The sequence below is a fragment of the Coptis chinensis genome, chromosome 2 (genome assembly GCF_015680905.1).
Source record: "Coptis chinensis isolate HL-2020 chromosome 2, ASM1568090v1, whole genome shotgun sequence".
Taxonomy (NCBI): Eukaryota; Viridiplantae; Streptophyta; class Magnoliopsida; order Ranunculales; family Ranunculaceae; genus Coptis; species Coptis chinensis.
Window position 1 is genome coordinate 103638831 of NC_141457.1, and position 17784 is coordinate 103656614.

Below are 17784 nucleotides of genomic sequence, written 5' to 3' on the forward strand. Positions count from 1 at the left end.
CTACAAGCTGTTAGGGAATGTAGTTGAGGTTTGGCCTTTGTGCCCATGTGAAACCAAAAATAGAGATAAAGGAGTGAAGAGAGGGGCTTGCATGGATTTTGTTGGATTTCCCTCAAGACTACTGGCGAGACAGTACCCAGTCGAATTTTCAATTAGGACCCTGAATTAATCAAGGTGTATGTAAACTGCTCGACTCCCGGTTAGCAAAAAAAAAAAAAGAGGGGTCTTGCTTAGCTTCGAAGAAGAGACTTGTTTAAAGAAAAAAAGTCTTAAAGTTCTTAACTTAATTAAAGACTATAATAGAACATGATCAGCACAACTGTAACAGACAACCTGAGTTTATGAAGATTATTGCATTGGGTCCATTGACCTATCAGTCTATCACTCTCATGAGCCATGCCCATGAACCACCCAACCCCGTTTTTGTATAGAAAAAAAGATGTGCATGGTGGTTGAGTGGGAAATTGTCCATAACCCCACAAATCCACTTCAGCCTGGCCATTCCCCTCTTTATGTCATTTCTTGTGTTTCCAAAGCATTAGGAGTTCGGTATTATATCATTTATATATGGACTTGAAAGATGTGGCTAGCAATAACAACTTTACCTCATTTTTGTGCCTATATCTTTATGCCAAAAATAAAAAAATATCTCACTCGAGGAAGTGAGAGAATAGATAGTAAATTTGTGGATGGCAAAAGTTTGATACGGTAATTATTCGCCTAAGATTTGAAATTTTCAACAATAATACTTTTAAATATTCGGTTCAATAAAACGCTAACGATAAAAATACGATATATGTGTTTTAAACGGGTATAATACGAATATATTCCTTTAAAATTCGACTATATATTTTACATTTAAAACTTTGATATATAAGTACATAACGTTTTTATTTTTATTTTTACAATATTATTTTCTTGAAAAAATAATACAAATGTCAAATTTTTTGTTCTACTTACTATTATTAACGCATTTATTTTTGGTTCCAACTAAGGCCCGGCCCGTTTTTTTTTAATTTCAAAGATCCAGACATTATAATTCGGCAATTATAAGCCCAGCCCAACCAATTCGTGAATTAAACAGTATCATTCAAAAATTCGCCGACTTATTCGTTTTATTCGCCAAACCTTATAATTCGACGAATTACTAGCTATGAGTAAGAGGATGTCATGGTATACTTGTTTAATATATATTTTACCTCAAGAGTGAATGAAATTTTTGCATATCAAAGTTGGCTTATAATACAAGTTAATATTTAATTCCTAATCTTGATAGATTTGTTTGAAAAACCTTTAATAGGCACGGGAAGTAAAAGACTACTATGAGTATATATATATATATATTTTTCGATAATATACTATGAGTATATGAGTCTATGACACATCGAAACCTTGTTGTACTATAGATAAACATATTAAAGACACTAATTATTCTAAATCTCCAATAATCTAAATATATCTATCTAATAAAAACACACGTGGTGTGGGGCCATCCAAATGATACCATTCTGTTTATCTTTTTAAGTTGTGGCATGGCAAAATAAGGCAATCCCAAAGAGTATGCTTCCTTACGCCCTAACACTTTCGGATCTCTTGGATCTTTTCCTCATCTTCAAACAAAACATCAATACCCTATTCTTACTTTAATTTAAGATCCATGGCTTCCATTTATAGTTCTTTAACCCTATCCTTGGTGTTGTCATTTTTGCGGTTGGGAACTGATCTGTAGAGGTGACCCATTGAAGGGTAGTTGACATACTTGGGATGATTGTTGGCATAATTGGCTCAAAGGATCGGCTTCGTTAATGAATATCGTGTTATGCTTGCGAGAAAAGCTTCTCAACAAATCGATTATGACATCGACTCGAGATCGCGCACTTTAGAACTCCTCAAGGTAGCGTCTTGAACTATTGGCACTACATCCGTCGACCCTTTTATTATTATTATTATAATAATAATAATAATTATTATTATTGTTTGCTCTGCTTGGTGATCTTCTTTGTCTTAACGGGCATCTTTGTTTCGCGATGTCGGTTTGGACTCTTTACATCGTTGTTTTATTTAAATGGACACATTGTTGTGCTTATTGTTTCACTGCAATGCTTACTGCGTGTGTGTATGATCGTCGTTGTTAAATGCAAACTTGAAGCCACTCCATCTCCGCTACCATCGGCTTGAATCGTTCCTACTACGAGCGGTGATGTTCCCTATTTTACCTGCTCTAGAAAATAATCCTCTTGTACCTCCCAATTAATACAATATTCAACCCTCGTCAATTCTAAACCCGGATCCAATCTTGCACCCAAACCCGGACCTACCACCAATTCCAACAATGCACTATCCCAACTCTCCCTCACTTCCTTACGTCCCATTACACGGGTTCGAATCCCACTCTTGGGTATTACCCGGACCCGCTTAAGACGAAATGCACATTAGTTCATGTTATGTAGTTGTTTTATTTTCTAGCTCATGTTACAATAATTTATTGATTGATCGTATTGTTCGAGATTAGAATTTGAGTCTTATCATCGATAATTTCTTCTTTGTACTGTTGTCCCTATTTAAGTTATCTATTTTTTCCGTCCTAATTCTTCTAAAATCATCTTTGGTTCTTTTGGACAATGTAATCATATGGCTGTGTTTGAACAATTCAGTTTGGTTGTATTATGAATTGTTCAAGTTGGTTGGTTCTTGGAGCCAAACAGCTGAAATTTCTGTTGCTTTTCGATGATTCTAACATTTTATTTGCTTAAGTGGTGGTCATCTGTTGCTTCTGTTATCAAGTGTGTTGAAGTTCAAAAGCAATGTTAGACACATTAATATCTTGATAGGCCGTTTTAATAGCTTACGTTATCAACGTTCAGACATTGGAGCCAAGGTGTTAATAGCTTCTGTTAATAGCTTCTGTTATAGACATTTATACCATTGATAGGCCGTTTTAATGTTCAGACATTGATAGGCCGTTTTAATGTTCAGACATTGATAGGCCGTTTTAAAACAATGTTCAGACACATTAATAGGCCGTTTTAATGTTCAGACACATTAATTAATAATAAGACACATTAATATTCAGGAAGATAGGTGTAGTATTTTGGCGGTATATATAACAGCAATCCAAGAATGTAATTAAATATCTTAATCCTATAACACTAAAACAGCAATCCAAGAATGTTCAGACACATAAATAGGCCGTTTTAATAATAACACTAATAGGCCGTTTTCTAGAACACTAATAGGTGTAGTATTTTGACGGTATATATAACAGCAATTGTTCAATAAATCATGTAACTAAATTAAAATTAAAATTAAAATTAAGTGCCAAGTCTTACCTCTCCCTTTTAGTTAAAATTAAAGCATGTAACTAAATCGTCTGATTTTTATTTCTCATTTGTTTTTCGTTTTTTTTTAAATTTCGGCGTGGTTTACTACCGTCTAATTTTTTTAATCCCTTTTGTTTATTTACTGCCACCTAATTTTTATCTGTGTTTACATGCGAAACCCTACTACTACCTTTACATGCGAAATAATCACTGCTCGTGGTTTACTACCGTCAGCTACCCTCTACTTTTTTAAATCCCTTTTGTTTTATTTATTGCCACCTAATTTTTTATCTGTGTTTACGCTAAGTACTACTACCTTTACATGCGAAATAATCACTACTGCTTTGTCTTTTTTTTAGGCACCCTTTTTCATTGTAGATTCGACTTTCAATGGTATGTTATCCCCACCTATCTTTTTATGTTTGTTTATGTAGGTTTTATTGAGTATCTATTTCTATTTGTTTCTCTGAGGATCCCATAGATAAGGGCAAACGTCCAATAGACCCTTATAAGGATCCTTCGAACAAGAAAAACAATATTTATGTTCCAGTTCAAGATGGACTCTACCTTCAGCCACCTACTCCTCAACGACCTGCTCGCCCCCAGGTATTGATAACTTCTATTAACATACTTTGAGTTACCCTCTTATTGGTTTTACATCACATTTTTCAACTCTCTTTCAAATATTTATAGCTTCCTACGCACCAATTCTTGACAAAGGAAAATGCCCTATGGACTCCTTTAAGGAACCTTCAAACCAAAACAAACATGTCTTTGTTCCCCACCAAGATAGGCTCAATCTTCAACCGCCTCTTGGCTTCCAGGTATTTCTCTCTTGCATTGCCTTATTTATTCTTTTGTTTTATAAATGTCCTCTATCTAATCTCCCGCCATCCGGTTAAAAAAAAATGTAATGGCCTGATGTATCGTGTCCATAAGGTGTTTCACTGCCATTTAATATACTGACTTTATGAATCTCATTTCCCTACTTGCGAATTATTTTTCTACACTGTTGCTTATGTATATTGCATTGTCTTATTTTTTTCTTTTGCTTTATAAATGTGCAGCGCCCATCAGATAGTGTTCCTCTATCTCATCTCCCGCCATCCGATTCTCATGTAAGATGAGCTTTAATTAAAATGTAATACTATAATTGCTCATGCATTATCCAACAGGTGTTTTTGTACACTATAATCGTAGTAAATTCACTGCCATTTAATGCTAGCTTATATGTATAAATGTATAATATTTACCCACTAACTGTGTTGCATGTGGTCATCCATCTATTCATTTACAATTTGCTTTTATTTTTGGGTCTTCGATCACTTATTATCCTTGACTACTTTATTCATATCTTTACATTTCACGTTTTCTAATTTTAATACTAACTGCCATATTTGCTATTATCTATGCATTCATATCTTTACTATTAAGCTTGATTATACTTATAATTAGGTGCAGATAACAAATAGAATGCTAGGACAAATGCTTTCGAAAAGAGAAAGGAGCACTAAACTAATTGGCAACTGTCATGTCATTGACCACCAACTGATGGGTTCAACATTGAATGGCTCTCCTTCACTTCCACAAACTCCACTTCAAGCTGACAAGCATCAAGCACTTCTCCCGCCATTCGGTTCTCATGTAAGAAAAGCTTTAATTAAAATAATACTATAATTGCTCATGCATTGTCAAAAAGGTGTTTTTGTACACTATAATTGTAGTAAATTCATCGCTATTTAATAACTTCCATTTAATGCCTGCTTATATGTATAATATTTACCCACCAACTGTGTTGCATGTGGTCATCCATCTTTACATTTCACGTTTTCTAATTTTAATACTAACTACCATCTTTGCTATCATCCATGCATTCCTCTTTCTCCCAATCTATTCGGTTGATTATACTTATAATTAGGTGCAGATAACAAATAGAATACTAGGACAACGTGCTCGAAGGGAAAGAGAAAGGAGCACTAACCTAATTGGCAAAGACAAACTTCACCATCCAAAGTGCACAAGTAGTCACCCGTCATGTCATTGACCACCAACCGATGAGTTCAACATTGAATGACTCTCATTCACTTCCACAAACTCCACTTCAAGCGATAAGCATCAAACACATAATAGTCCAGTTACACCTCATGCAACACCATACCGGCGTCTTTCTTCTTGAGTCTCTTGAAAATCTCTATCATTCCTTAATCACTGTAAAGCTATTTACACTCCAAGAACGTGTCACATCAAGTGCCCATGCTGATTCATCGGATCAAAACAACACGTGAGTACTTCACTTAGCAATTTTCTTTAATCAAAATCTATATATAACTCACGTGCAAGTTTCATTGTAGTACATGTATCTCTTACGCTTCCGTATCCTTACCTCATGCAATTCCACATTCAACCAATGAGAACTTTGTACCAACACCATCTCACCAAAATGCAAGGTTAGTCGTGGTTTTATTACATCTTTCTCTTGGTTCTTTGTGGTTTGGTTTATAGTTTCAAAGAAAACCATAAGATCCGACCTAACATCACAAGTTTCTTCGCAGTACGCGTAACTGTAGGTCTTCTACCTCATCTTTTGTCCATCCAACATCACATTCGACAAATGCAGCTTCTACATCATCATCAACTAACCGAAATTTGCGGTATACTTCTTCACACTTATTGAAATTGGAATACCAATAAAATAGCACCTTTGTCAAAATATATACAATTATTTATCTTGCAGACAACAACCATTTGGGGATCCTGCACAATATTGTGAGGAGTTTCACCATAATGATTTTGACCGTCCAATTTCTGCTAATAATGCTGACATAAGTGATGATGAAGACGAAGTTGACAATATTGTTTCTAATCGTCTGATTGAACAAGGAAGACACTCCTTGGGGAGAATGGATGTTCAGTGTCCATTTTGTAATGCACTCCATTGGATGGATGAACGACTAAAAGATTCATCATTATCACGTCCTCGATTCGGGACTTGTTGTTTGCAAGGGAAAGTCAAATTGCCTCCACTACGGCCATTACCTCCAGCCCTTAAAGCTTTATATGATGGAAATGATCGCAAGTCAAAGTCATTTCGGAAGTACATGAGACAATACAACCAAGCTTTCGCATTTACGAGCCTTGGAGGAAATGGCGTGTCTTTACTTGGGGCGAGGTCCAAGGCCTTTTACTATACATGGTCGGTTCGTCATAGAACTGGATCTCTAATTCGACGGGGCGGCAGCCAACTTACTCTCTTTACATATATGATCCCAGTCTTTGCATTGGATATCGTCAACCGTAATCCCCGCTTGAACACGATGTTACAAGATAATTCATGCAACTATGCTCGGTATAATTGCTTCTCTGCTACTTTTAAGCCATGCATACGATGTTCTTAGATCTGCCTCTCTTCAACATGGTGAGAACTTCAATGTACCTGCTTATTTGCATTCAATGCTACTAGAGACGAGGCGTCGTTATAACTTGCCAACCGCGGATGAGATTGCTTTGTCATTTTACAGGGATGGCAGCGCCGGGATAATATGAGGGATATTGTGATATATCTTAAAGGAGGGCAAGAATTCATGCGGATCGATGAATGTCATCCACTTACTTGCCTTTGCATTATGTGCTAATGTTTCCTTATGGAGAGCTTGGGTGGTCACCGATATGAGGCGTTCAAATACTAATGACCGATTGACCGCGGATGGATTTCTACTCTTATCGGATATTTGAACATACGGAGAATATTCTGCAATCTTACGCGGGCACAAACTATTTCAAGAGTTTAAAGGGTGGATGGATGGGCGTGGATCGAACGAGAACAAAATGAGATATTATAGGCTACAACAAGACAAGCTTCGAAATGAACTTTATCAAGGTATCATCGATGTTGCGGTTTGAAGCTTTTCGACCAAACCAGATTGGAAGACGAGTGGTCTTACCGGATCTTGTGTCGGCAAAAGTCTAGGCACATGTTCGAAATTTTTCAGGATTCAATGGCCATCACACGTTACAATAAGCATCCTGATATATTTCTCACAATGACTGCAAATCCGCACTGGGACGAAGTTGTTGAGGCATTGTCTGAGCACCAAACTGCAACTGATCGACCAGAGGTCGTGGCCCGTGTCTTTGAACTAAAGCGAAGGGCCTTGATGAATGAAATTAAAAAGAAAGGTGTGCTTGGTACTGCCGTTGCACATGTCTACACCATTGAGTTCCAGAAACGCGGGTTGCCCCATATGCATGCACTTATATATCTCCGACATTCCGACAAGATCCGTATACCTGCTCAAGTTGATCGCATTGTATGTGCAGAGTTTCCTGATCCAGAAACCGAACCTGAGTTATTTCGGACTGTCCTCACATGTATGGTTCATGGTCCATGTGGACTAAATAATCCTAACTCTCCATGCATGGTAAATGGTAGATGCAAGCATCACTATCCCCGGACTTTTGCAGATGCTACCACCATGGATAAAGATGGATATCCTATCTACCGTCGTCGTGACAATGGTAGATCATATATTGTGAGGGGGCATACAGTTGATAACAGGGATGTTGTTCCTTATAATCCTTATCTTTCTAAGATGTTCAACTGCCATATTAATGTCGAAGTTTGTGCTGGGATCCGTTGTGTTAAATACATTCATAAGTATATATTTAAAGGGCATGACATGACAACAATAGTGTTGAATGAGTTGGATGAGATCCAACAATACTTGGATGCGAGATACATTGGCCCACCGGAAGCAGTTTGGAGATTATTAAGTTTTCATCTTCATGAGGAGATTCCCACAGTTGTGCGCTTGGCACTTCATCTCCCTGGAATGCACCGCGTAGTTTATAAAGCGGATGAACCAATACATGATATACTATCAAGGGCGGAGCACCAAAAGTCAACTTTGACTGCCTTCTTTGATTGTTGTGCATCAGATTTAAGAGCAAGAAGCCTCACTTATCAAGAGTTTCCCGAATACTATGTCTGGAACAAACAATCTCAGACTTGGACAAGAAGGATACGAGAGGGAAAATTTGCTATTGGTAGAATGTATTTCGCCAGTCCTAACTCCGGTGAGCGATTTTACTTGCGCTTACTTCTAACCGTTGTAAAAGGACCTCAATCATTTGATGATCTGAAAAGGATTGATAATGGTCCTCCACTTCCAACTTTTAAAGATGCATGTGTTGCACGTGGACTTCTGGAAGATGACAGCGAATGGGTGCAATGTCTACAGGAAGCTTCAGTCATGCAGACTGGATATCATCTTCGCCGACTATTTTGTGTTATTCTCGCAGAGTGCAATCCTTTGCAACCCCAAACATTGTGGAATGATTTTTGGGAAAATATATGTGATGACCTTCCACATAAGCTTCACACAATGTTCAACATTCCAGAACCTACCCCTGCTGAAGTGCAAGATTATGGTTTATTTCTCTTAAATGAGATTTTGATAGAGTCAGGTAAATCACTGGCTAATTTCCCTCTAATGCCGTTGCCTTTGTTAACTACAAGATGGAACTTAGTTGTTGCAAACCGACTCATATGGGACCAGCGACAATTTCAGTTTGATCCTCAAAATGCAAAAGCACATGGCAACAGGGTTCTCCTAAATGCAGAGCAACGCTTTTCATATCAAACAGTGATAGATTCCGTTTCCCAAAATTTAGGGAAACTCTTCTTTTTGAATGGAGCAGCAGGAACAGGCAAAACTTTTGTTTACAACACAATCGCTGCTACGTGTCGTGCTGAGGGGCATATTGTTATTATGGTCGCTTCATCCGGAATAGCTTCATTACTATTGGCTGGTGGTCGTACTGCTCACTCGACCTTTCGCATCCCACTAGATATTCTTGATACCTCTGTTTGTGGGTTTAGTAAGAATTCAATGCATGCCGAATTATTCAGGGAAGCTAAACTTATTATTTGGGATGAAGTCCCAATGCAAAATAAGTTTTGTGTGGAGGCAGTTGATCGCACACTTCGGGATACTCGCGACAATAATAAACCTTTTGGTGGAATAACAGTTGTACTTGGTGGTGACTTCCGTCAATGCCTTCCAGTTATACCCAAAGGGGTTCGAGCACAGATTGTGCGTGCTTCCTTGCGGTCTTCCTTCCTCTGGAGTCACATTCATGTTCTAACTCTTGCCCAAAACATGCGATTGGAAAATGGAAACTCTGCAAATATTGCGTTCGCAAATTTCTTAATGGAGGTACCAAACAGTGTATTTTTCTTTGTACTATTTTGCTTAATATTGATATTCATTTGCATCATTCTTTGTACTATTTTTATTCGTACTAATATTCATTACTATTTTCTGGTTAATTAGATAGGAAGTGACCCAAGCGAGACAGTTGAACTACCATCAACAATTCATCGATGTGCAAATCTTGGGGATCTCATTTCTACTACATATCCTCATTTAAATCAACCTACCACGGTTACACCGAATTTTAACGAAAGACAATTCTATCTGCCGCAATGATGATGTCAATGATATTAATGCAAAGCTTTAAATATGTTCCCGTGGGAAAGTACTCTCTTTCTAGCTGCGACAAGATGGCGGGGCGAGGATGCAAATCGAATCCGAACAATATTAACCAATACCCAAATGAGTACCTAAACTCACTTGATCCAAATGGTCTACCACCGTTTCGTCTCAACCTAAAAGTCGGTTGTCCTATAATGTTGTTAAAAATATTGCTCCCAAAGATGGATTATGCAATGGAACCCGATTGATGGTGGTCCATTGTCGACCTCACGTTCTTTTCACAAGAATTTTGACTGTGAAAAAGGGTAATCATGCATTTATTCCAAGAATATCTTTGTCACCATCGTCTTCTGATTTTCCTTTTCATATGACAAGAAGACAGTTTCCTGTGCGTGTTGCTTATGCAATGACTATAAATAAGTCACAAGGACAATCGGTGAAGTATGTGGGGATTGACCTTCGCACTGAAGTTTTCAGCCACGGTCAATTATATGTCGCACTATCAAGGTGTACTTCTTCAGACAGAATCAGTATTCTCCTCCCTCCAAATTCAGAAAGTCACACCCCAAACTTTGTTTACCCAGAAGTCTTACTATAATCCGTAAGTTCTTTTCATTTATAGTCACGTGTTGAGTAGTTTCTCATTGAATTTATAGTCATCAAATTGATACATTTGTATTTGCTCTTACTTGGTTAATTTGCTTCGTTCAAATTATGTAGGTTTTGCGAGTTGGTGTGTAATTACATTTTGTCAGTATTGCGTTAAAGAACTTTTTGCGAACCTTGGTTAGTTATTTTTCCCCCTAATTTCTTCTTTTTGATCTTATAACACCTGAATTTATAGTTCTATACAAATCTATTTCAATTCCTACTAAATGGTGACGTCTGTTTATATGGTATTTAGCTGAACGAAGAAATTTCAATTCTCATATCTTCAAACTTAGTGATCTCTGCTGATTCTCAGGTATGTTCCTTTTCATTTTTCATTTTTCCTTCCCCTGGTCTCTCTACTTATTGTGTTGTTTAATTTTTTCATCCATGAACGTGACGATGGGACCTTGGCCAATCACTATAACTTAGTGATCTCTGCTGATTCTCAAATCAAGTGAAACAGGTAACATCTCTTCTCTTATAACTCAATCTCTTTGATTTTCCATGTAAAGATTCAGTTCATTTTAAAATCGTTTAGCCAGAGATGAATTATTTGTTTTCTTCTATGTAAAGGTTTACTCTGAGCTTCTTCTGGTGTTGTTACAGGTATTTATTTGCTTATTTATTAAGGGTTCTATTTTTTGGTTTTGGGTTTGTCAAAAAGTATTAATTTTGATTGATTTGAGCTTTGATTTGGTTCTGTTGCTTTTATAGGTATTTTAGTGTAGGTAGCATTTCGGTGGCTATTGTTTGTTCTTTGATTTATTAGCGTTACAGAAAGTCGCGTTTATGGAACTACCCCAATGAAAATTTTAGAAAATATGGTATATGTATACATTGTAAATATCATTTGTTATAGGTGTAGACCTTTTGATAGTTATGGGACTCGATGTATGTATTTTTTACTTGTGTTTTCAGTAATGACTTTGTACGAGGTGCTTTGATGATCTGGCATTAGGTCAAATACTTTGGTGTACTAAGTCATAATGTTGAAGTGGTCTCATTTTTGTAAGCCAGTTATTTGACAGCTCTGGCATCTGTCGAGACGGTTAAGTAAATGGATTAACCAATGAGAAATATATGATTGTGATTTTCAGGTTATGACAGGTTTATATTTATGAAATGTTAAAAATACAGAGGAGATGCTGCCGAAATTTGACTATAAAAACCACGTGTCATAGGTTTGTAATTGTTTGAGTTTTGGGGCGTTACATATTTGCTTGTTCCAAAACTAGAAAAGAGTCTAGAGGTGAATACAATCGTTCATTGTTTCACTTCTAAATTGTAAATTTCTTCTTCTCTTTAGTATATATAGTATTTCCTACTCACTCAATTTAACGAATTTAAAACAGATAATTACATACTTCTTCGATGAAGTTTCCTCAAGGCTTGGGATTTATGATAATGACATTGACATTGGCGAACGAGGCTGGGGTTTCTGGAAGAGTTATGATTGTCAACAATGTTATCTGTACTTTTGCTACTTTTTTTTGTTCTTGGCGTACTTTTGTGGGTGCTCTTTTTGGTACTGTTTTGATGTCCTCATTCAAACCACTTGTTGGAGTCTGATTATGTATTTGTTTCTCATATTGTTCTTATTTCATTTGGCTTAATTGATGTTCTTCTATGTTTAAGTCCATTTAGATGAATGAGTCTAGAACATATGTGCAAATCACTACCCGATTTATTAAATGAGAATTGTCTTTGCAGCCTTTTAACATGATCCAAAACATTGGAAAATCATCAAATAATGGGGAGGTTCTATCCAAATCACCCTTCAGGTGGTTCAAGTTAGTGTGATGTCGAGTTTCTCAGCCTAATAATCATTCTTGACCATAAATAGAACAATAGCCGGTATAATAGAATCAAAACGGGGAGAGGGGTGTGTTCAAGTTCAGTCGCTTCTCTGAGTTAAGCGTCGCAGGCGACTTCTATCGATCTTAGTCACGCACGCATACCCTAGTCTATCTAATAAAAAACAAATGGTGTGGGGCCCTTGATCCGTCCATGGTTACCATTGTCTTTTTCTAAGTTGTGACATGGCAAAATAAGGCAATCCCAAAGAGTATGCTTCCTTACGCCCTAACACTTTCGGATCTACCGGATCTTTTCCTCATCTTCAAACAAAACATCAATACCCTATTCTTACTTTAATTTAAGATCCATGGCTTCCATTTATAGTTCTTTAACCCTATCCTTGGTGCTGTCATTTTGCAGTTGGGAACTGATCCTGTAGAGGTGACCCATTGAAGGGTAGTTGACATACTTGGGATGATTGTTGGCATAATTGGCTCAAAGGATCAGCTCGTTAATGAATATCGTGTTATGCTTGCAGAAAAGCTTCTCAACAAATCTGATTATGACATCGACTCGAGATCGCGACTTTAGAACTCCTCAAGGTAGCGTCTTGAACTATTGGCACTACATCTGGCTGACCCTTTTATTATTATTATTATAATAATAAATAATTATTATTATTGTTTGCTCTGCTTGGTGATCTTCTTTGTCTTAACTGGGCATCTTTGTTTTGCGAATCGGTTTGGACTCTTTACATCTGTTGTTTTATTTCGCCGGACACATTGTTGTGCTTATTGTTTCACTGCAATGCTTACTCGTGTGGCGCGTGATCGTCAATGTTAAATGCAAACTTGAAGCCACTCCATCTCCGCTACCATCGCTTGAATACGTTCTACTACACGGGAACGGTGATGTTCCCTATTTTACCTGCTCTAGAAAATAATCCTCTTGTACCTCCCAATTAATACAATATTCAACCCTCGTCCAATTCTAAACCCAGATCCAATCTTGCACCCAAACCCAGACCTACCACCAATTCCAACAATGCCTGCTATCCCAACTCTCCCCTCACTTCCTTCTGTCCCATTACCTGGGTTCCGAATCCCACTCTTGGGTATTACCCAGACCCCTTAAGACGAAATGCACATTAGTTCATGTTATGTAGTTGTTTTATTTTCTAGCTCATGTTACAATAATTTCGTGATTGACTGTATTGTTCGAGATTAGAATTTGAGTCTTATCATCAGTAATTTCTTCTTTGTACCTGTTGTCCCTATTTAAGTTATCTATTTTTTCCGTCCTAATTCTTCTAAAATCATCTTTGGTTCTTTTGGACAATGTAATCATATGGCTGTGTTTGAACAATTCAGTTTGGTTGTATTATGAATTGTTCAAGTTGGTTGGTTCTTGGAGCCAAACAGCTGAAATTTCTGTTGCTTTTCGATGATTCTAACATTTTATTTGCTTAAGTGGTGGTCATCTGTTGCTTCTGTTATCAAGTGTGTTGAAGTTCAAAAGCAATGTTAGACACATTAATATCTTGATAGGCCGTTTTAATAGCTTACGTTATCAACGCTCGGACATTGGAGCCAAGGTGTTAATAGCTTCGTTAATAGCTTCGTTATAGACATTTATACCATTGATAGGCCGTTTTAATGTTCGGGACATTGATAGGCGTTTAATGTTCGGACATTGATAGGCCGTTTTAAAACAATGTTCGATTAACATTAATAGGCCGTTTTAATGTTCGGACACATTAATTAATAATAAGACACATTAATATTCGGAAGATAGGTGTAGTATTTTGGCGTATATATAACAACAATCCAAGAATGTAATTAAATATCTTAATCCTATAACACTAAAACAGCAATCCAAGAATGTTCAGACACATAAATAGGCCGTTTTAATAATAACACTAATAGGCCGTTTTCTAGAACACTAATAGGTGTAGTATTTTGACGGTATATATAACAGCAATTGTTCAATAAATCATGTAACTAAATTAAAATTAAAATTAAAATTAAGTGCCAAGTCTTACCTCTCCCTTTTAGTTAAAATTAAAGCATGTAACTAAATCGTCCCTGATTTTTATTTCTCATTTGTTTTTCGTTTTTTAAATTTCGTGGTTTTACTACCGCCTAATTTTTTAATCCCTTTTGTTTATTTATCACACCTAATTTTTATCTGTGTTTACATGCGAAACCCTACTACTACCTTTACATGCTAAATAATCATCGCTTTCGTGGTTTACTACCGTCCTACCCTCTACTTTTTAAATCCCTTTTGTTTTATTTATTGCCACCTAATTTTTATCTGTGTTTTACTTTACTAAGTACTACTACCTTTACATGCGAAATAATCACTACTTTGCTTTGTCTTTTTTAGGCACCCTTTTTCATTGTAGATTCGACTTTCAATGGTATGTTATCCCCACCTATCTTTTTTATGTTTGTTTTGTAGGTTTTATTGAGTATCTATTTCTATTTGTTTCTCTGAGATCCCATAGATAAGGGCAAACGTCCAATAGACCCTTATAAGGATCCTTCGAACAAGAAAAACAATATTTATGTTCCAGTTCAAGATGGACTCTACCTTCAGCCACCTACTCCTCAACGACCTGCTCGCCCCCAGGTATTGATAACTTCTATTAACATACTTTGAGTTACCCTCTTATTGGTTTTACATCACATTTTTCAACTCTCTTTCAAATATTTATAGCTTCCTACGCAACCAATTCTTGACAAAGGAAAATGCCCTATGGACTCCTTTAAGGAACCTTCAAACCAAAACAAACATGTCTTTGTTCCCCCCCAAGATAGGCTCAATCTTCAACCGCCTCTTGGCTTCCAGGTATTTCTCTCTTGCATTGCCTTATTTATTCTTTTGTTTTATAAATGTCCTCTATCTAATCTCCCGCCATCCGGTTAAAAAAAAATGTAATGGCCTGATGTATCGTGTCCATAAGGTGTTTCACTGCCATTTAATATACTGACTTTATGAATCTCATTTCCCTACTTGCGAATTATTTTTCTACACTGTTGCTTATGTATATTGCATTGTCTTATTTTTTTCTTTTGCTTTATAAATGTGCAGCGCCCATCAGATAGTGTTCCTCTATCTCATCTCCCGCCATCCGATTCTCATGTAAGATGAGCTTTAATTAAAATGTAATACTATAATTGCTCATGCATTATCCAACAGGTGTTTTTGTACACTATAATCGTAGTAAATTCACTGCCATTTAATGCTAGCTTATATGTATAAATGTATAATATTTACCCACTAACTGTGTTGCATGTGGTCATCCATCTATTCATTTACAATTTGCTTTTATTTTTGGGTCTTCGATCACTTATTATCCTTGACTACTTTATTCATATCTTTACATTTCCGTTTTCTAATTTTAATACTAACGCCATATTTGCTATTATCTATGCATTCATATCTTTACTATTCGCTTGATTATACTTATAATTAGGTGCAGATAACAAATAGAATGCTAGGACAAATAAGGCTTTCGAAGGGAAAGAGAAAGGAGCACTAAACTAATTGGCAACTGTCATGTCATTGACCACCAACCCGATGGGTTCAACATTGAATGGCTCTCCTTCACTTCCACAAACTCCACTTCAAGCCGACAAGCATCAAGCACTTCTCCGCCATTCGGTTCTCATGTAAGAAAAGCTTTAATTAAAATAATACTATAATTGCTCATGCATTGTCAAAAGGTGTTTTTGTACACTATAATTGTAGTAAATTCATCGCTATTTAATAACTTCCATTTAATGCCTGCTTATATGTATAATATTTACCCACCAACCGTGTTGCATGTGGTCATCCATCTTTACATTTCACGTTTTCTAATTTTAATACTAACTACCATCTTTGCTATCATCCATGCATTCCTCTTTCTCCCAATCTATTCGGTTGATTATACTTATAATTAGGTGCAGATAACAAATAGAATACTAGGACAACGTGCTTTCGAAGGGAAGAGAGAAAGGAGCACTAACCTAATTGGCAGCACAAACTTCACCATCCAAAGTGCACAAGTAGTCACCCGTCATGTCATTGACCACCAACTGATGAGTTCAACATTGAATGACTCTCATTCACTTCCACAAACTCCACTTCAAGCTGATAAGCATCAAACACATAATAGTCCAGTTACACCTCATGCAACACCATACCGACGCGTCTTTCTTCTTGAGTCTCTTCGAAATCTCTATCATTCCTTAATCCTGTAAGGCTATTTACACTCCTCAAGAACGTCACATCAAGTGCCCATGCTGATTCATCGGATCAAAACAACACGTGAGTACTTCACTTAGCAATTTTCTTTAATCAAAATCTATATATAACTCACCTGTGCAAGTTTCATTGTAGTACATGTATCTCTTCTGCTTCCGTATCCTTACCTCATGCAATTCCACATTCAACCAATGAGAACTTTGTACCAACACCATCTCACCAAAATGCAAGGTTAGTACGTGGTTTATTACATCTTTCTCTTGGTTCTTTGTGGTTTGGTTTATAGTTTCAAAGAAAACCATAAGATCCGACCTAACATCACAAGTTTCTTCAAGCAGACGCTGTGAATCAGTAGGTCTTCTACCTCATCTTTTGTCCATCCAACATCACATTCGACAAATGCAGCTTCTACATCATCATCAACTAACCGAAATTTGCGGTATACTTCTTCACACTTATTGAAATTGGAATACCAATAAAATAGCACCTTTGTCAAAATATATACAATTATTTATCTTGCGCATAACAACCATTTGGGGATCCCCGCACAATATTGTGAGGAGTTTCACCATAATGATTTTGACCGTCCCATTTCTGCTAATAATCTTGACATAAGTGATGATGAAGACGAAGTTGACAATATTGTTTCTAATCGTCTGATTGAACAAGGAAGACACTCCTTGGGGAGAATGGATGTTCAGTGTCCATTTTGTAATGCACTCCATTGGATGGATGAACGACTAAAAGATTCATCATTATCACGTCCTCGATTCGGGACTTGTTGTTTGCAAGGGAAAGTCAAATTGCCTCCACTACGGCCATTACCTCCAGCCCTTAAAGCTTTATATGATGGAAATGATCGCAAGTCAAAGTCATTTCGGAAGTACATGAGACAATACAACCAAGCTTTCGCATTTACGAGCCTTGGAGGAAATGAGCGTGTCTTTACTGGACGAGGTCCAAGGCCTTTTACTATACATGGTCAATTGCGTCATAGAACTGGATCTCTAATTCCTGACACTGGGCGGCAGCCAACTTACTCGGCTTTACATATATGATCCCAGTCTTTGCATTGGATATCGTCAACCGTAATCCCCGTTTGAACACAGATGTTATGAAGATAATTCATGCAACTATGCTCCAGTATAATTGCTTCTCTGCTACTTTTCGCCATGCATACGATGTTCTTAGATCTGCCTCTCTTCAACATGGTGAGAACTTCAATGTACCTGCTTATTTGCATTACAATGCTACTAGAGACAGACGTC

At 36.9% G+C, this 17784-nt stretch overlaps 2 protein-coding genes and 3 long non-coding RNA genes across 14 annotated transcripts; all 5 read left to right on the forward strand.

The window, feature by feature from the left end:
* Window positions 1-1849: 1849 nt before the first annotated feature.
* Window positions 1850-3926, forward strand: LOC147519912 (uncharacterized). The gene is made up of 3 exons (XR_015214314.1): window positions 1850-1894; window positions 3680-3713; window positions 3792-3926. It is a non-coding gene; the product is annotated as an uncharacterized LOC147519912 (long non-coding RNA).
* Window positions 3927-4821: 895 nt separating this feature from the next.
* LOC147519913 (uncharacterized) lies at window positions 4822-12086 on the forward strand. 8 transcript variants are annotated; one of them, XR_015212378.1, is made up of 8 exons: window positions 10124-10415; window positions 10535-10600; window positions 10719-10778; window positions 10895-10928; window positions 11039-11289; window positions 11384-11473; window positions 11563-11646; window positions 11818-12086. It is a non-coding gene; the product is annotated as an uncharacterized LOC147519913 (long non-coding RNA). The 8 variants fall into 8 exon arrangements; XR_015212374.1 differs by lacking the exon at window positions 10124-10415 and adding exons at window positions 5672-5767; window positions 5873-5971 and having other exon boundaries at window positions 11384-12086; XR_015212377.1 differs by having other exon boundaries at window positions 11384-11714.
* Window positions 7309-9808, forward strand: LOC147519914 (uncharacterized). The gene is made up of 2 exons (XM_086595026.1): window positions 7309-9535; window positions 9653-9808. Exons 1-2 carry the CDS (start codon window positions 7316-7318, stop codon window positions 9806-9808), a joined length of 2376 nt encoding a protein of 791 aa, XP_086451152.1. The 5' UTR covers window positions 7309-7315.
* A 597-nt stretch (window positions 12087-12683) lies between the features above and the next one.
* Window positions 12684-15769, forward strand: LOC147519915 (uncharacterized). 3 transcript variants are annotated; one of them, XR_015214317.1, is made up of 6 exons: window positions 12684-12864; window positions 14651-14684; window positions 14763-14896; window positions 14984-15115; window positions 15359-15409; window positions 15744-15769. It is a non-coding gene; the product is annotated as an uncharacterized LOC147519915 (long non-coding RNA). The 3 variants fall into 3 exon arrangements; XR_015214315.1 differs by lacking the exon at window positions 15744-15769 and having other exon boundaries at window positions 15359-15599; XR_015214316.1 differs by lacking the exons at window positions 12684-12864; window positions 15744-15769 and having other exon boundaries at window positions 14646-14684; window positions 14772-14896; window positions 15359-15515.
* A 1436-nt stretch (window positions 15770-17205) lies between these two features.
* Window positions 17206-17574, forward strand: LOC147519916 (uncharacterized). Its single transcript, XM_086594210.1, has one exon. It carries the CDS (start codon window positions 17206-17208, stop codon window positions 17572-17574), a length of 369 nt encoding a protein of 122 aa, XP_086450336.1.
* Window positions 17575-17784: the final 210 nt, after the last annotated feature.